This window comes from Lacerta agilis, chromosome 15 (assembly GCF_009819535.1).
Source record: "Lacerta agilis isolate rLacAgi1 chromosome 15, rLacAgi1.pri, whole genome shotgun sequence".
NCBI lineage: Eukaryota > Metazoa > Chordata > Lepidosauria > Squamata > Lacertidae > Lacerta > Lacerta agilis.
In genome coordinates, this window is record NC_046326.1 from 7,541,554 (window position 1) to 7,558,846 (window position 17,293).

A 17,293-nucleotide genomic window follows, 5' to 3' on the forward strand; every position below is an offset into this window, starting at 1 on the left:
AACTTCCTCTCCCTGTTCTCACTCCCTAAACCACCTCTTTACTTGTCTTCTTAGCTCCTGACTGTTCCTGACTCAGCTTATTCTGCTACACTAACTCAACCTACCCACAGACTCTCTCCCAACTGACTCTCCCCCAACCAACCACCCAACCCGCCAACAAACTCCTCTCGCCTCTCCCAGAGCTGGTTTTATAGTCCCTCTGACTCCACCCCCGGATTCTGATTGGGTAGCCTGTTTAACTATTTCACCTCCAGTGCTCTCATGTGTTAACATCACAGGTGCCATTAATAAAGGAAGAAGGCTGTCACAGGAAGAGTTGTGTCCCCTACTCTTGAGATTTTGTTGGCATCCATCTGTCTCAGAAGACGATGGAAAAGTGCACCTATGGGGCTGAAGTCAAACTACTGGAGAGTTACAGGGCCTGCTTTGGCTATAGAAACTGATATGGGAGAGACATGTTTTGTTGCAGCTGAGGCAGATGAAGGCACACAGTTTTGCTGCTACAGGTGCACCATGGCGCTTCTGCTCCCTGTGCTCTTCCCAGCGGTCATTCCTCCTCTGGTCACTACTGTGGCTTCACAACCTGTCTGTCTTGAGATTTAGTCTCAATATTTTCTGTGAAAAGGGATCCATTTGCAAGGCAGGGAGAGACCTTGGCCTGAAACCCTGGAAAGATGAAGCTGTGACCTATTGCTTGTCCATTAGATGTGTGAGTTGGGATGGGGAAGAATTTTGATTCAATCTGCATAGACATGTGAACCTCTGTAATTCACTGTAATTTTCAAAACCATACAAGAACCGAAACACAGCTATGCTTCAAAGTTGGCACATGCCTGAATTCTGCAACACAGTTCTCCAGTCAACTGACGTGCAAAAAAATCTGTATACTGGTAGAAAAATGTGCATAAAATGCATAAATAAATGAAAATAACATAAAAATGCATTTTAGGATAAATTGCATTGCAAAACATGCATATTGGGCTAAATTGCGTACAAACAGGTGTATCTGGAGAAATTCTCACTAAAATGCTGGTGAATTTATAATGACCTACCCCCACAATTCTCAAACTGATGTGAAAGTGTGGAGAACTAAACTGAAGATTGGAAAAATGAGAAATGGAGAGAAACAGAAATTGATATGTTTGGCCACCCCTGGAAAATAAGCCCGCTTCTTACACTCTCCAGCTTAGTCTCTGCTACGTCCAATATCTCTGTGAAATTCCATGGTGAAAGTCATGCTATTTATTTGAAACAAAGTCTAGTGCTTCCCCTTTTAAAGAGAAAGCAGCGCAGACCTTTGTCTCCAGCCTCAGGGATCACTTAATTGGCTCCCCCGTAAAAATGCAGTGAGCTCAGTTGCCTGATAATGATTATAAATGACAGAGACTATCAGATTTACCTTGGGACATCTCCAGGGAGTTTGCAGTTAGTTTAGTCTGAACTCTGCGTCAGCTGCTCAAGCTTCTTGCTTCTCAGTATGTGGTGGCTGGACTCAAGCTGCAGTCTTTCAAACCTAATTAGTGTTAAGGGAAGGAGGGGAACCCACAAACCCTCCTTTTCCTCCCGCCCCCAATCAGTTTTGCAAAAGAAGGCCAGAGATATATTCAAGGTACAAGTAACTTACATATTTGTAGGGAGCTTGATCTTACATAATAAAGGACTTCATCCGCACTTGCAGATTTGAGACTTTAGAAGGGCAGGTAACATTCTTGGGCCTGAGGGCTGAAAACACTCTGCTGGCAACAGGATAAACAGGGACTGGGAGATGGCATCACTCTTCGGCTTATTGGGATGCAAATCGCCCCTTCCTGACTCATCAGATGATCAACAGGAGGAACAGTGAGGGGGTGATGTGCTTCGAGGTCAGGGGTTAACCAACCCTTCATAGAGCTTGTGAAATGCACGGATGTACCAGAAAAAACACACAAACTCCTAATGTCCTAGTTGTTCCATACTGGCCTGGCAAGGAAGGTAGCACCTGGAGCAAGCAATTTGACCCAACAAAGGCTAGAGGCAGACTGAGGCCCTTTGAACCTCCGTGTCCAGTCCAACTCTCTGGCCTGTAGATGGGCCTCCTGCCTGGCCTGGTTCACTCATGGGACCAGCAAGGTAGAGTAGGGGGTATTTGGTTCCTTGGGTCCATGGAAAGCGTCCCAGCGTCCCTGGTGAAGTGATTGACAGAGAATGCAAAGAGAATGCAAGGGGGTTCTAACCACACTCCCTTCAGGAAATGAGAGGTCTCCCCAGAAGCCCCTGCAACAATCACATGGGTTTGTCTAAACTATAAAGGGTAAAGGGACCCCTGACTGTTAGGTCCAGTCATGTCCGACTCTGGGGTTGCAGCGCTCATCTTGCTTTATTGGCCGAGGGAACCGGCGTGCAGCTTCCGGGTTATGTGGCCAGCATGACTAAGCCGCTTCTGGCGAACCAGAGAAGCATGGAAACGCCATTTACCTTCCCGCCAGAGCGGTACCTATTTATCTACTTGCACTTCGTGCTTTTGAACTGCTAGGTTGACAGGAGCAGGGACCGAGCAATGGGAGCTCACCCCGTCATGGGGATTTGAACAGCCAACCTTCTGATCGGCAAGCCCTAGGCTCTGTGGTTTAACCCACAGCGCCACCCACGTCCCTTTTTGTCTAATCTATACTTGGTGAGAATTTTGGATTTGGATCCTGGAATGCTCATATAGGCGACCTTACATCATACCCCAGGGTAAAGGGTGGAAGCGGGGATAAATGGTTGCAGACACTTCATAAAGAACAAAGTATTTATTTGAAGGGAGACGCTGGCTTCTTTCATGCTAAAAACACTTGGTCTGCTGTCTGCAAAGCATCCTTTCGCCTGACTGTTCGAATGGACTTTATCACAGCTGTCAGGTCATTTACTAAAGTGTTGAATGGGACAAGGCAAAAGACCTGATCAGAGGCGTAGATCTCAAAATTGGTAGGTGGCCGAGCAATCACAAATCTGTTTTAGAAGAAGGGGGGAAAAAAGATTCAGCAATATCACAATTTGTAAAACTATACACTCAAAGGAGCAATTGTTTTTTGGACATATATATTAAGGGGTTTTGAATGTGTTTTTAAAAAACTTGCATAATGATGCAAAATATCTGCGTAAAATGGGAGGGGGTTAATGGGAAAGAGAAAATTTAATTCTTACTCATGTAATGATACCCTAAAATGTATCATACATACATGATACAATCTTTTAATGCAGTAGTACAGTATTCTCATTTTGCTTTTTTTTGTGAACCACTCTGAGATCTTCGGATGAAGGGCGGTATACATTTTTTAATAATAATAATAATAATAATAATAATAATAATAATAATAATAATAGGACCAATACTGATCCATGTAAATGCGAACAATTTTCTTATTTGTTTTGTAACTGACACACTCAAATGGACCTTCTTCTATGAGTTTCAATTTGCAATATACTTTCCTATTTTCAATAAAACTGTTCTCATCTTTCTGACGGTAGAGGCCAAAGCAAAGGATTCCATGCGAGTCAAGTGCTAGATTGTAGATATCCCCAAAGAAGAGCTGTGAAGGGGGGGAAAGTGACAATATTGTCTTAATGCCGTATCAACATTCCTTGATAAGATGAATTTCATTGATAAGTCTGTTTGCACCTTTTGGGGGCAGGTGGCTTTGCGGGAAGGTGGCTTCCCCTGTGAACTGCCCTATTGCAGGCCAGATTGCCTTTCTGCCACCAAATTGGCCAATGGAGGCAGGAATGTAGGGGGCGTTCCCCCTGGGTGTGGTGCCATCTGACCAGTAGCGGCGCTTGGCACCACGCCCGTGGCAAGGATAAATGCCTGGTCTGCAGGGCCTTCCAGCCTCTCCCTCTCGGCGCATGTCCCATAAACTACTGGTTGAAGGCCCTGGTTTAAAATAGTAGTTTCCAAACTTATTACTCTCCTTGGCAGGGTAGGAAGCTACAGCTAACTCTGAAACTCTCCTCATCCACTTTCCTTCCTCATTTATAAAACACCAATCTCCCTCACCCAAAAAACGTGGAACACATAGATTAGGAATCATCTGCTATTCTGGTTTTAAATAAAATAAAATAAAATTCTTAATTTTGGTATGAATTCATATGCATGTGCATTTATACCACAGGTTCCAGTCGGGATTGTGGTGCCCTCACATATAATGCATTAGTCACTGGGGTCAGGTAGCTGTGGAGTTCACCTGTGCCTCCACCGGCAAAGTTGGATCCAGAAGCACACCTTTCCTTTAGAGGGAGTGCAACCTTGCAGAGAACAGGTGAGCTGCCAAAGTCCTGAATCCAGGAACCACCCACTCTTAGGATGTCAGGATTCAATCCCAGTGTATTGGCCCTCATCCACCCCACCACTGCTTCCAAGCCCTGGCCTAGGTCCTACACAGACTCCCACTGCTTAGATGATACACAGAAATAGAGCTGAGTGCAGTGGCGGAGCGGCAGCCATGCCGTGCACTCGGGGGGGGGGGATCTGCCACGTGGGAGCGGGGCAATCCACTGCATGCACGCAGTGGCAGGATCCTTTGTTGAGGAGGTATTACATCCCGGCTCAGAAGGAGTTAATCCACCTTCATCTTGACAGACAGTTCATCCTTTGGGGGCGGGGCAGTCCCCGGTTTAAAAGGAGGGAACGGTCATTTTGGCAGTTGAGAAGAGGGAGGGTGTGTGTGTGGAGACAGGGAAGAAGAAGGGTGTGGGGCCAGGATAGTGGTGGTTAGGCTAGGATAGGATGAAGATCAGTCGGTTATACTGAAAGAGTTTATACTTTAGATGTAACTAAGCTGATGAACTATTGAAGTACGTGAAACATGATGTTCTGAAATAAATAAAGACTTGTTTTTGTTGAGCCAAGAGAAAAGAGGCATTTATTTGGTCCAGCGATATATGGATGCTCATGAGGAGGTGAACTCAGGGAAAAGGCAAAACTGACCTGCAGGGTGATAGTTTGTGTCGTGGAGTTTCACCCAGGAGGGGCAAAAGGGCAGAAACCTTGGTAAGGCTACACAGTTGCTAAAAGGGTTTAGCTAACTGACGCAGTGGGGGGATCTAATGAGAGAGAGACCCAGAACTGATAGAGCTGAGAGGTATTCTTAACCCAGGAGCCCAGAGCAATATATATATATATATATATATATATATATATATATATATATACAGGCCACGACAGCTGGACAAGAGAACCCCGTTACTAAGTTATCCCTAGTTATAATAAAAGGGGATTATCCACACAGACGGACCTCAAGGATCGAGGTGGGGTGGATAGAAAAAGTGACCCGGAACACTTCAGAAATAATATACTTGGTAACACAGGGGTAGTTGGCAGGGAGGTTCATCGCACACGGCTGCAGAAGTGAGATCCCTCGGGGGGCGACGGGGCGAGTCGTAGGGTGCCTTTCTGTCACTCCCTCCAGAGATGGCACCCGGGGTGAAGCATGCCCCCCGCATCCCCCTTCCCACACCCCTGGCTGAGTGTCACATTGTCTACAAACTGGTAATATCTAGCACAAGATCCCCTAATGACCACTTCCCAAGGACTTCATACAAATCACACCTTTCCAAACTGAGCTTCATTCAGACGGTACACAGCATGTTTTTAAATGAGGGTATTGATATGAATGCTGATACAAAACTCATGCATGTGATTCAAAACACTCTATGGATTGCAAATCTAAGAAAACAGTAAACACAACTGCCTATCTTCCTGTGGTTTGAAGCACATCAATGAGTCTTAAAAGAGGTAGCTTGAAGAAAATGAGCTAAATACAACTCACCAGTAGTCCGTCTGTGACACTTGGACTATTTGTCAGTGGTATAAGTGCCAGTTTACACCTGTTCCTCGACCCATAGTGCACCACATTGCTAGTACTGCCACTCAGTGAAGCCACATCTGTCAGATATTCTTCCAGTTCTGGACTGGTCCCTCCAGTCACCAGTGACTGCAGCAAAGCCAACACATGGTGATTATGGTAGGTCTGCAATGAAAATGTACAGAAGACAAACATTCATTTCTACCAGACGATACAAAGGACAGCAAATGTCTATCCAATTAGAATTGATAGGGCCTTCCTGTAGGTATTCTAGAACAATGGTTTTCAAATTTCCTATAATGAAGCAATGCTAATTCACATTGATTTGCCTGCCGCCAAGAAGCTTCAACATTTTCTGTGCAATCCATGTGCATTTTCAGAAGGATCTGGCATGCCTTTTCAAATATTAACATCGTTACGGTACTGCTCAGGGTTCTCGGGCCTCATTGTCGCACAACACAATTTGAGTGCACTCACAATGCATTTTCCAGCAGGGATGGTTGTGGTGGGCAGCCTCTCTGCCAGGCAATATATCTGGCAGGATTAGGACTGCAGGATTGGGACCTCTGATCAATTTTGGGGAAACTTTGGCAAATTTCATCAAACAAAGTTTGATTGCCACTCTAGCAGATATCTCTCAAGTGTGCAAGGCCACCAGCTTAATGTATGTGAGAAATCTGAATCCTCACTGGTCTGGCACTGGAAATCTCCATATTATTGTGGAGATGCATGAGCAAGAAAATAGAGGAGCAGCATGGTGACCAGTATAGGGCCACAAACTATTAAATTCAGATGACTGGGTGACTATGATTATTTCAGAAAAATAAGGGGACACCAAATCTCCCACGACAGCCTACTTAGATGCGACAAGCATGACTACAAAGGCCTTAAGATTAGAAAATCAAGAACCAGCAAAATACCCCAACCATTTAAAGGTATTTAGAGAATCTGAAGGGATGATTCATATGACATGTAGATGGTGGCATTATTTATGAGTGTTATTTATTGGTTTCATATATGTATCTATCACTTGATATCTAAACAGTCTCTCCCGCCCTCCTTCCCTCCCCCCTCTCTCCAATGAAACAAAAATAAAACAATAGCATATAATAAATAATACTATAAAAATCTAAAAAGGCAAAAACAAAACAAACAAAGCACCTTGTTGTTGTTGTTGTTTTTCAAAAAACCTTAATATCCTTAATATTTTTTTATTATAAAGACACCCAAAGCAGGCTGTTTCAGGGGACATAGGCCTTGTTGCCTGACCTTCGTAATGCTCTTTCAAACTTTCCAACGAAAGTCATTTGTGGGAACTAATGAGAGATAAAAGAACATCTCCGGTAACTAACTGTGCTGCCTCTGTAGCATGGGATCACTACACATTATTTCTTTGGTTGCCTGGTGGCATATGAGAGGGAAAGTGCTATATTCAAGTTTGGATTACATGGAACACTATAGTTTGCCACAAATCCAGAAGTAACAAGTTGAGGCATGCAAGGGAGATCTTTGGAGATCTTTAAGCGGAGGCTTGACAGCCACCTGTCAGGAATGCTTTGGTGGTGTTTCCTGCTTGGCAGGGGGTTGGACTGGATGGCCCTTGTGGTCTCTTCCAACTCTATGATTCTAAGGGGAGGAGGAGAGAGGGGGGAAGGGAAAAGAAGGGAAAGGAAGCAGAGAGGATGTACATGTTGGTGAAGTTCTTTCCTTTCAACCTGGCACAGGTAAAGGTAAAAGTAGAGGACCCCTGGATGGTTAAGTCCAGTCAAAGGCGATTATGGGGCTGCGGCATTCATCTCGCTTTCAGGCCGAGGGAGCCAGCGTTTGTCCACGGGCAGCTTTCCGGGTCATGTGGCCAGCATGACAAAACTGCTTCTGGCGTAACGGAACACCGTGATGGAAACCAGAGCACATGGAAACGCAGTTTGCCTTCCTGCCTATTTATCTACATGTGCTGATATGCTTTTGAACTGCTAGGTTGGCAGGAGCTGGGACCTGGCACATTAGGATACTAAAGTAAATACCATAAAACTGAAATAACTGAATGGTCCTTGCAAACTTACAGGCCATGCTTGTGAGTTGCACTTCAATATTTCTTGAGCCTTTTCTGCCTTTTTGAGGAGGGATTTATTTAGAATTATCATGTTCTTTTGGCCAGGCTTGTCTAGCTCAGAGGGTATCAACATTTTACATACTTTGCTGAGCTCTTAAACATATCACAGCTAAACTTTTTTGACATCAAAAGGATTTCATTTGCATACTTGGCTTAATTAATCGGATTTATGTGTCACCTGCATTTTATTTGCTGAGTTATACACTGCTTGAGTTTGCAGAGTGAAAAGAAAGACAACTAAAGAGAGCTGAGTTTCTTTAAGAACATCCCTGCAATAAATGTGAGTACATTCAAAAGAAGCTTCAGTCTCATTGAAAAGGATTGCACTCCTGAAAAAATCCTAATTCACCTAGACATTAGTGATATGCTTAGGTACATAGAGTAACAGCAACAAAATCAATCTTGATGTAATTGTATGCATGATTACATCAATATTATTTTGGTGGTGTTTTACCCATGCTCAAGAAGTTCTTGTGCACAACTGTAAAACACTGCGCACACACCAATGTTCAAGATTAGTTTTGGGCAGTATTTTATCAATAGGCACAAGCACATCAAGAACATTTAGAGGGACATGTGCAAATGGCCTGAAAAGGTTAAGAAATTGCACATGCTCTAATTCCAGAATGAACTTTAGAAATTCCTCCACTTAACACCACAATACAGGAGTAGAATGCAAGACAGAGGCAATTTATGAAACAAAAAAGCAATGAACTGGGTGAAATCTACTCAAACCTAGCTTTAAGATTTTTAATAATATGGATAATTAGTTACATATTCACACAACTTTCTTATCTGGTGCTAACTATAAGTAGTACAACATTAGCCTATCTATAAAGTCAAATTAGGGTGGATTTGTATGGTATTCTGAGTGAGTGAATTTGAATTTCTTATTGTGTCCAACTCCGTTCCAAAGTCCATTCCAGGAATCTAGAGATGTTACCAGGTTGTGCTTGCATCCTCTAGGGCAGGGGTGGCCAACTCCCAAGAGACTGCAATCTACTCACAGAGTTAAAAACTGGCAGTGATCTACCCCCTTTTTTGGGTTCAGGTCAAAGTTGGTGAGCTTTTTTTAGGAAGGAGGAAGGCCCATGGGGGGTGGGTGGGTCAAAGTTGTTGAGTTTTTCAGGGAGGAGGCAAAATGTTGAGCTTTTTTTAGGGGAGCCACAGTTGTTCAGCTTCTTTGGGGGAGCCAATGATCTACCAGTGATCTACCGCAGACGTCCAGTGATCTACCGGTAGATCACAATCTACCTGTTGGATATGCCTGCTCTAGGGCCTTTTGGGAACCAAAGAAGACTACCCTACACCATGTGAAAGTCTTATAGCCATACAAATGAAGACCTAGCATTATACAGGGGCTCCCTGAGCTGCTCTAGACTTCAATGTACACATCCAGAGGTTTTGTCTATTGCAGAAGAAGTTGTCCATTGTTGAGCATGGTAGAGATCTGGCATTATATACTTACAGGAATGCACTGCACCCTGGGCCCATTCTAGAAATAGTTCTGCCCAAATAAACCCTGCTCCTATAAACCCTAGTTACAAATACCACCAAATTCCAGAAAAAGTAATTCCTGACTTTAATGTGAAATAAATGCATGTTTTAGGTTAGAAGCGCATAATACATTTTGTAAACAAAACAAACATGGACAGCAAGTCAAACTGCATTTCTGCCCATAGTAGAACTTTGCTGGAAGAGGTTAACAATTCAGTGGAGACTCATGCTTAGCCATTTCTACCCAGCAGATCTTCTAGAGATGGGTGATTTAATATGAGACTCAAGTTGGAAGGTCTATAAGGGACTTACAGTGCACATTACAGCATCCAAAAAGCTGTCAGAAAATACTGTTCCTCTGGATAACTGTTGTGTTCCATAAACAGATTGATTTTTGTTGCTCTGTTCAAAGAATTGTGCATTGGAGGCGATCTCTGAAAGAGGACAAAACAATAGCAGAAGTTCAACCACCTGCAAACACCAAGGTTGTATATAATCAATGGAAATTATCATAATTAAACTCAACAATTTCCAGTGATGTAAAATAATGGAAATAGTGTGAGAGAAAGGAAGGAGTGGTTGCTTTAATGGACTTGTATGACCAAATTATTTACTGAGGCCAGGAGTTGAGATCAATCAAGAAATGAGCTCTTGTGACAATAAATAATGGTGATGATTATCAGTAAGCAAGCTAGCTAGATGCATTTATAACTTGGTGGCACTTGATTAATTATATTATGATAGATCAGAAGTCTTTTGGGCTTTGTGACAAGGCTGAGTACTAAGACTCACCTGGTTTGTGAAAACAAACAAGTCAACATTTAATTACATTTCCCCTACCACTCATGCCCATATTTATATTAATACAGTGGAAGATGCAGGCCAACAATATTTGGAAAGCAATAGTGGTACCTCGGGTTACAGACGCTTCAGGTTACAGACTCCGCTAACCCAGAAATAGTACCTCAGGTTAAGAACTTTGCTTCAGGATGAGAACAGAAATTATGCAGCGGCAGCGGGAGGTCCCATTAGCTAAAGTGGTACCTCAGGTTAAGAACAGTTTCAGGTTAAGAACAGACCTCCAGAATGAATTAAGTTCTTAACCCGAGGTACCACTGTATTTGGAAATTAAGTAAAGTTACTTAAGTAAAAATAGTTAAAATATGAAAGATGTTCTCAGTTGACATAATCATTACTGGGGCAGAAAAGCCACCATAAAGTGACTTTTTAAATCTGCATTTTTCATATAAGAACATTGCGAATGTTTCTGATATCTCAGGAGACCTTGACTATTCCAAATCCCTCACTGCCAGGCCTCCGCTGCCCCCAGCCTTCCCAGAAACCAAATCCCTCAATTATTGCATTTCATCCCTTTCTTTTCTCCAAAGGCTATCTTCCTTGAGCGGCAACTGATTGTGGAGAGTGAAGGCCTGCTCCTCAGGTCTTGAATGGACCCCTACACCTTCACAGCCCAAAAGTATCTTGAGGACCCAGTTGCTGCTGGGGAAAGTAACTATTTGAGGAAAAGATGGAGGAGTATTTCAACAGACTGAGCTTCTGTATAAGCCTAACCCAAATGCAAAGTGGTTTTGGCTTGGAACATTAAAAGTTTGTTATTTCCAAAGTGGAGGTGCTGTTTTCAAACACCTCCAATTCTGAAACCCACCCACACCAGTAGTTTTAATCATTACGAACTATCAAAAGATCCAAGAACGATGACTGAAAGGAATAGACGAGCACCAAAACTTAAAAGCACTTCCAAATCCTCCAGAAACATCCATGTGGATGCTGCAGGGATGGAAAAAAAAAGTTTTGCTTTAGTTTCATGCTGAGTCTTTGTAACACTTTGTTACATATATTCTCCTGATAAGCTATTGAGACTTCTTCAAAGCCTGTGAATTAACATTTAAGTCAAATCTTTTTTTATGTACCTTGGACACGGCATGCTGTCACTTTCTGTCTTTGAATTCTAAAGAGGTTTCAGGAGTAAATAAATAATGCATCAGGCATAACACTGGTGAAATTTGTTCCCAAAGAAGAACTTACTCAGCTCAGTGATGATGGGAGTCCGTTTGGAAAGCATGGGCACTGTTTGACTATCAATTGTTCCCTGACTGATTTCCAGTGGAGTAGCTTTCAGTAACAATGCAGGCAAAAGAAAGAAGAAGAGAAAGTCAGGGATCAAAGAGCTAAAACTTGAGACTGCCCCAAAGTGCTTATTGTACATTATTGTAACTATAAAAGACACCTCTGTTTGTTGCATGCTGTTCTCCCAATCTTCATTATCTTGAAAGATTTGAGATATCTACTTGAAAGCTCTTCCTGGAACTGTTTATTGTCCTCAAATATCAGTCAGTCAAACCAGTGGTCCTGAAGCTGTAAATGAAGTCAATCCTAAATTCCATAATTCCTCTTCTCTACTAGACTTCCAGAGAGGGTACAAAGTAATAAAGATCCCTGCTGGATCAGACCAAAGCCCATCTACTCCCACATTGGTTGTATCCAACCATGTTCTACTCACAGCACATCTAGTGAAATTAATAAACCAAAGTTTGTCATATCAATTAGCTTCAATGGAGTACGACTAGTGTTGGATACAACCAAGAGTGGTCAACTGGATTCCTATAGGAAGCCCCCAAGTAAGACCTGGGTGCAACAACAGTTTTCCCATGCACAATTTCCTAGTGGTTGCTATGTAGAGGTATAATGCCTCCAACAGTGGCGGCATCTTTTTATATGGGCTGCAGCTCAGCTGATGAGTTTCTTCAGTGCTACTTAGATCCTGTGTGCTTTGCATTTGCTCTGCTTAAAGCAGAGGAGAGGGAGGCTATGGCCTTCCACATGCCGTTGAACTCCCATCCCTGTCAGTCACAGACAGTGAGGGCCAACAATCAGTTGGGTGATGGCATTTGTCATCCAGCAACATCTCGAGGGCCGCAGGTTGCTCCTCCCTGCCTTGTATACCTGAAGGAGCGTCTCCACCCCCATCGTTCAGACCGGACACTGAGGTCCAGCGCCGAGGGCCTTCTGGCGGTTCCCTCACTGCGAGAAGTGAGGTTACAGGGAACCAGGCAGAGGGCCTTCTGGGTAGTGGCGCTTGCCCTGTGGAACGCCCTCCCATCAGATGTCAAGGAAATAAACAACTATCTGACTTTTAGAAGACATCTGAAGGCAGCCCTCTTTAGGGAAGTTTTTAATGTTTAATGCTGTATTGTGTTTTAATATTCGGTTGGAAGCTGCCCAGAGTGGCTGGGGAAACCCAGCCAGATGGGCGGGGTATAAATAATAATAATAATAATAATAATAATAATAATAATAATAATAATAATAATAATAATATATTGCAATTTTTCTCCTGTTTTATTTATCCCTCTGTGCTGCCTTGAGCATATGGGAAGGCTGCTCAACAAATAGATTTAGCAAGACATCAATTGAATTAATCTTAGTTATATTAATTGCTCAATGAGGACCAAAGGCAGTCTGCAAGAGACATCTTTCAGCGTGCATGTGTGTGTACGTACGTCAGTGTGCTTGTGTGCATTGTCAGCACCCATCTATCTCAAGAGACAATGGAGTGCGCCTCAGGGGGTGAAGTCCAAAGCTGTAGCCATTTAAGGGTTGTGAATCATCCCAGAGCCATCCCCACCACCCCGCCTGTAAAAAGTGACTTTTTTCTCATGCAGGCCAGCAGTATTCTTCCCAATTGCTCACTCAGACCTCCATCTGCACTGTACATTTTAGGGTGCTAAAAGTTGTAAGAGGAAACCCCTATTCCCCTCACAAAGCTATGATACAAAAAGGGATTTAATATCAATCTCTTTTCCCAGGGAACTCTGGGAATTGTAGCTCTCTGAGCATAGCAGGGGTATCTTAACAACTCTGAGAACTATTAACAAACTACATTTCCCATGATTGTTTGGTATAATATTTATTTATATGCAGTGTGGACACAAGACTTTTGACATAAACTTGCTGGCTCCCATTTCCCATGTTTCTGGTCAGTGACTGCAAAGGCATTAGAATAACCTGTGGGAACTAGGAGTATTGGTGTTCATTTCAAATTACACACACACACACACACACACACACCTCTGAAAAAAGACCCAATTTATTATATAAGAACAGTTTCAGTTTAAAGGATTGGTACAATCTGATTGCAGATTGTGACATAAAGAATACACAGTCCTGTTTATTTGCTTGCAGATAAAGTAAAACAAAGCAAGAATTAACCCCCACCATTTCTTGATTTAAACCCAGGAAAGCATTTGCTGCATTTTCTTCTCCCTCCCATATGCTAATGAAGAAAACAAGGTCACACTACCAAGGTGGTAATAAATTGGATTAAAAATGGAATTGGCTGTATAAGCAGGAATTTGGGTGGTATTAAACTTGTTGGCGGGATATTTTTGTCACGAGATAAAGGAATTATAAAACAGATTTTGGAGTGCACATAGACGAATACAATCCTACAGGATTCAAGGGGGGCACACCTTTGTGCAGCAGTTAATCCAATTTCAAAGTCAATAAGGCCTTTAGTAGTCACTCAGCAAGTTGTTTAAAAAAAAAAAAAAAACAGACCGGGAAGATGAAAATGTTTTCAAAGTGCTACAAGAGGCGCCTACCTAAGACAATGAAATCTTCAATGTCTTAGAAAGCAGATCCACACTGTTGAATATTATCAATTAAGTATCATATACCTTATCTGTAGGTATTTTACTGTAGGTATTTTATTGACTTCATTTCAGTTATTTGAGAATATCTAGGTAAAAGACACTCTGGTGCAATGATGGGACAAAACATCACTGCTAATACAAATAGGCCAAACGACTGAATACATCACTGGAAAGTTATGGGGGGTGCAGTATAATTAATTTGCCACATTGCTAATGGAAGGTTTGTGCAGCTGAGTTGTTCGGAATCTTTTTTGAGGTTTCACTCAAAATGGCCACTGCCCTGTACTCCAGCCACAGCAGTCCCAACCATATTCAAGGGCAGGCCCCAATGCTAGGTAGCAGCCAGGTTCTGCTGCCTATGGAGGTATGTGAGCTTGGCAGCACCCTCAAGGCATCCTGTAGGCGGATTTGCAAGACCTGGCAGAAGACAGATGCTGTCTTTGCCAACTAAGCGCATGGCGCAAACTGCACAAGGCAGTCCCACAACAGAGGGCCAGGTGGCCAAATGTGATCAAAGCGTCCATTACATTCATATAACATGAAGATGACCTGAGCATGGATTACTATGTCCAAGCTATCTTTAACCAGGGAATGGCTAACTCTAGACCTGTATTGGTAGCAGCTCTCCAGGGTCTTGCCCTTTCTCTGCCACCGGATTATTTTAACCTGCTGTGCCAGAAATTGAACTTGGGACATTGCGCATATGAAGCACATGCTAAACCACAGTTCCTCCCATAGGAGAGAGCAGATAGAAAAGGCCTGAAAGAAGGGACAAAATGCAGCAAGTGAAAGAAGGATAGAGAAAGAAGTTGTTTCATGAGGAAGACAGTGTTCCTGCCACTCTCCACCTGGCCTAGGGCGGGGCCTGACAGGCCGTATAAGAACTGCTGCTGTGGCTGCTGCCCAGCAAGGACTGGGGTATTCTGAGGAAAGTTTTGTTGGGAGTTTTTGCTGATGTTACTGATATTAACTTTTTGTATTTTTATTTTTACAGTCGTAGCTCCACTTACGTATCCCTCTGGATATGTAAACTTTGGGATGCGAACGCGGCAAACCCAGAAGCATTTTTCTGGGTTTCGCTGAGTGCGCATGTGCAGAAGCGCTCTATGTACCGTGCGCATGCGCAGAAGCACTAAACCATGCCGCGCGTATGTGCAGAAGCTGCGCCTCCGGTTGCGAATTCCTTGGGATGCGGCTGGACCTCTGGAATGGATCCCGTTTGCAACCAGAGGTACCACTGTATGCAGGGGCGTAGCAAGGGGGGGGCGTAGGGGACAGACCGCCCCAGTTTCCATAATGGAGGGGGTGACAAATTATCAAGGAACAATTACTGCCCTACTAGGGCGGTTCATAAAAAACTTTAAAAAAAAAAGCCTGCTCCAAAGGTCTTGTCTTACTATACTAGGGATTATATAGCTATATATGAAATTTCATGCATATTGGTTAATATCTTGACCCTCCTCCACCAAAATAGCTGTTTACTTGGCTGTTTTCCTATGTCGTGAAGGCTGAAATTTCAGTTCAGTGGAGCACTTACTGTTCCCAACCCTAACCCTGTGGAAAGCCATCTATTTAGACTTTAATTTGATTTTGAGATGTTTTAGGAGGTAATTTAATTATTGTTTGATTTTATACCAATGTTATGTATCTGATGTTGGCCACCCTGAGCCCGACTTTGGCCAGGGAGGGCAGGATATAAATAAAAGTTTTTTATTATCATTACTTGTTATTATTCCTTTGTAAGAAAATATGAAATAACGTAAAACCATTTTGCAGGGGGGGGGAATCAATGGGGTGGTGGTGACAAGAAATTTTCTGCACCGGGTACCACTTGACCTTCCTACGCCTCTGGGGGAGGGTGACAAAAAAAGTTTTGCCCCTGGGTACCAATTTACCTTGCTACGCCCCTGACTGCATGTTTGGTTATGTAGTTTTTAATGCATTTTATTTATTTTTATGACTACTTTGCTATGTTTGTAATTATGTAAATCTTCTCATATTGTTAGCTGCCTTGAGCATTGTTTTAACTGTGGAAAGGCGGAATACAAATAAAAAATGATGATGAGGAGGTGGAGGAGGATGAACGTAGTAGGGGCCAAGATGGGGCAAAGTCACCTGGAATCGGGAAAGAGAATCTGAGGCTCTTGCCCACTCTCTCAACTACAGTCTATCTTTTGGGCTGCTACCATCTCCATCTCCACTGTTTGATGGACACCTCTCTGATTTCTAGATTAATGGTCCATTCTTCTCACACAGCATAGGATTTAATGGAGGGAGAGAGAAATTCACAAGGCATTCTTTTGACTGAATGTGGCTCTGATGATAAGGAAAACTGTGTGTTAAGATTTCAATGACATGGTTAAAGTGGTTATGGTGGGGGAGGACATTTGACTGTGTGTGTGTCTGTGTGTGACACTCCATTGCTCATGCTTTTATGAAAGGTATTTCTAAAAAAAATATTTCTAAAAAATAAATGTTTTAAAGGGGGGAGGAGGAGGAGGAGGAGGAGGAAGGTCCTCGAATGCCCTATTGAGGTTATTGGAGGGCATCGGTAGAGCTGGATCTGACTTCTGGACTTGGTCCCTTTTACCCCAAACTTGGGAGAGTGTTTTGCACAAAAGCCAGAGAAGAAGAAGAAGAAGAAGAAGAAGAAGAAGAAGAAGAAGAAGAAGAAGAAGACAGCAATGAAGACATAATGGTGATGCATCACATTCCAGAAACAATACCAGGTAACTGAGACTGTGGAACAGTGACTATCCATGGTGTAAAATATACCTTGAATGCAAAAGGCCTCAGGATTGATCCTTGGCACCCCCAGCTTAGTCTCAGGGGATGGAAAAGACCCTTCTCTGTCTGAGACCCAGGAGAGCTTCTGCCAGGTTGGTGAGACAATCCTTGGCTACATACACAAATCATCTGACCAGATATTAAGAAGTTCCGTGTTACAAGGATGCTCCACACAACTCCAAAAAACTGGTGGAGAAAATCAAATGAAAATTTCAGCAGTGCACCTATTCAGATGAGACAGTGTTTAATTTTAATATGAAGGTAGCCATGCCCTGGCTGCAGTTTCCTTATGTCAATATTTTTGCTCCCCATGAGTACACAGCCCTATACCTGAAATCTCTCATCTTGGCAGGCTGCTATTACAAAAGATTACTTAATTGCACATTTCTACTGTATGTTTG

The 17,293-nt window shown here is 42.9% G+C and overlaps 1 protein-coding gene across 1 annotated transcript in view; it reads right to left on the reverse strand.

Moving 5' to 3' along the window:
- Positions 1-2,798: 2,798 nt before the first annotated feature.
- KCNU1 (potassium calcium-activated channel subfamily U member 1) overlaps positions 2,799-17,293 on the reverse strand; it is an 86,040-nt gene continuing 71,545 nt past the window's right edge. Inside the window, 5 exon segments of the mRNA XM_033172504.1 lie at positions 2,799-2,970; positions 3,451-3,551; positions 5,787-5,987; positions 9,745-9,866; positions 11,479-11,565. Coding sequence (XP_033028395.1) covers positions 2,799-2,970; positions 3,451-3,551; positions 5,787-5,987; positions 9,745-9,866; positions 11,479-11,565 — 683 coding nt within the window.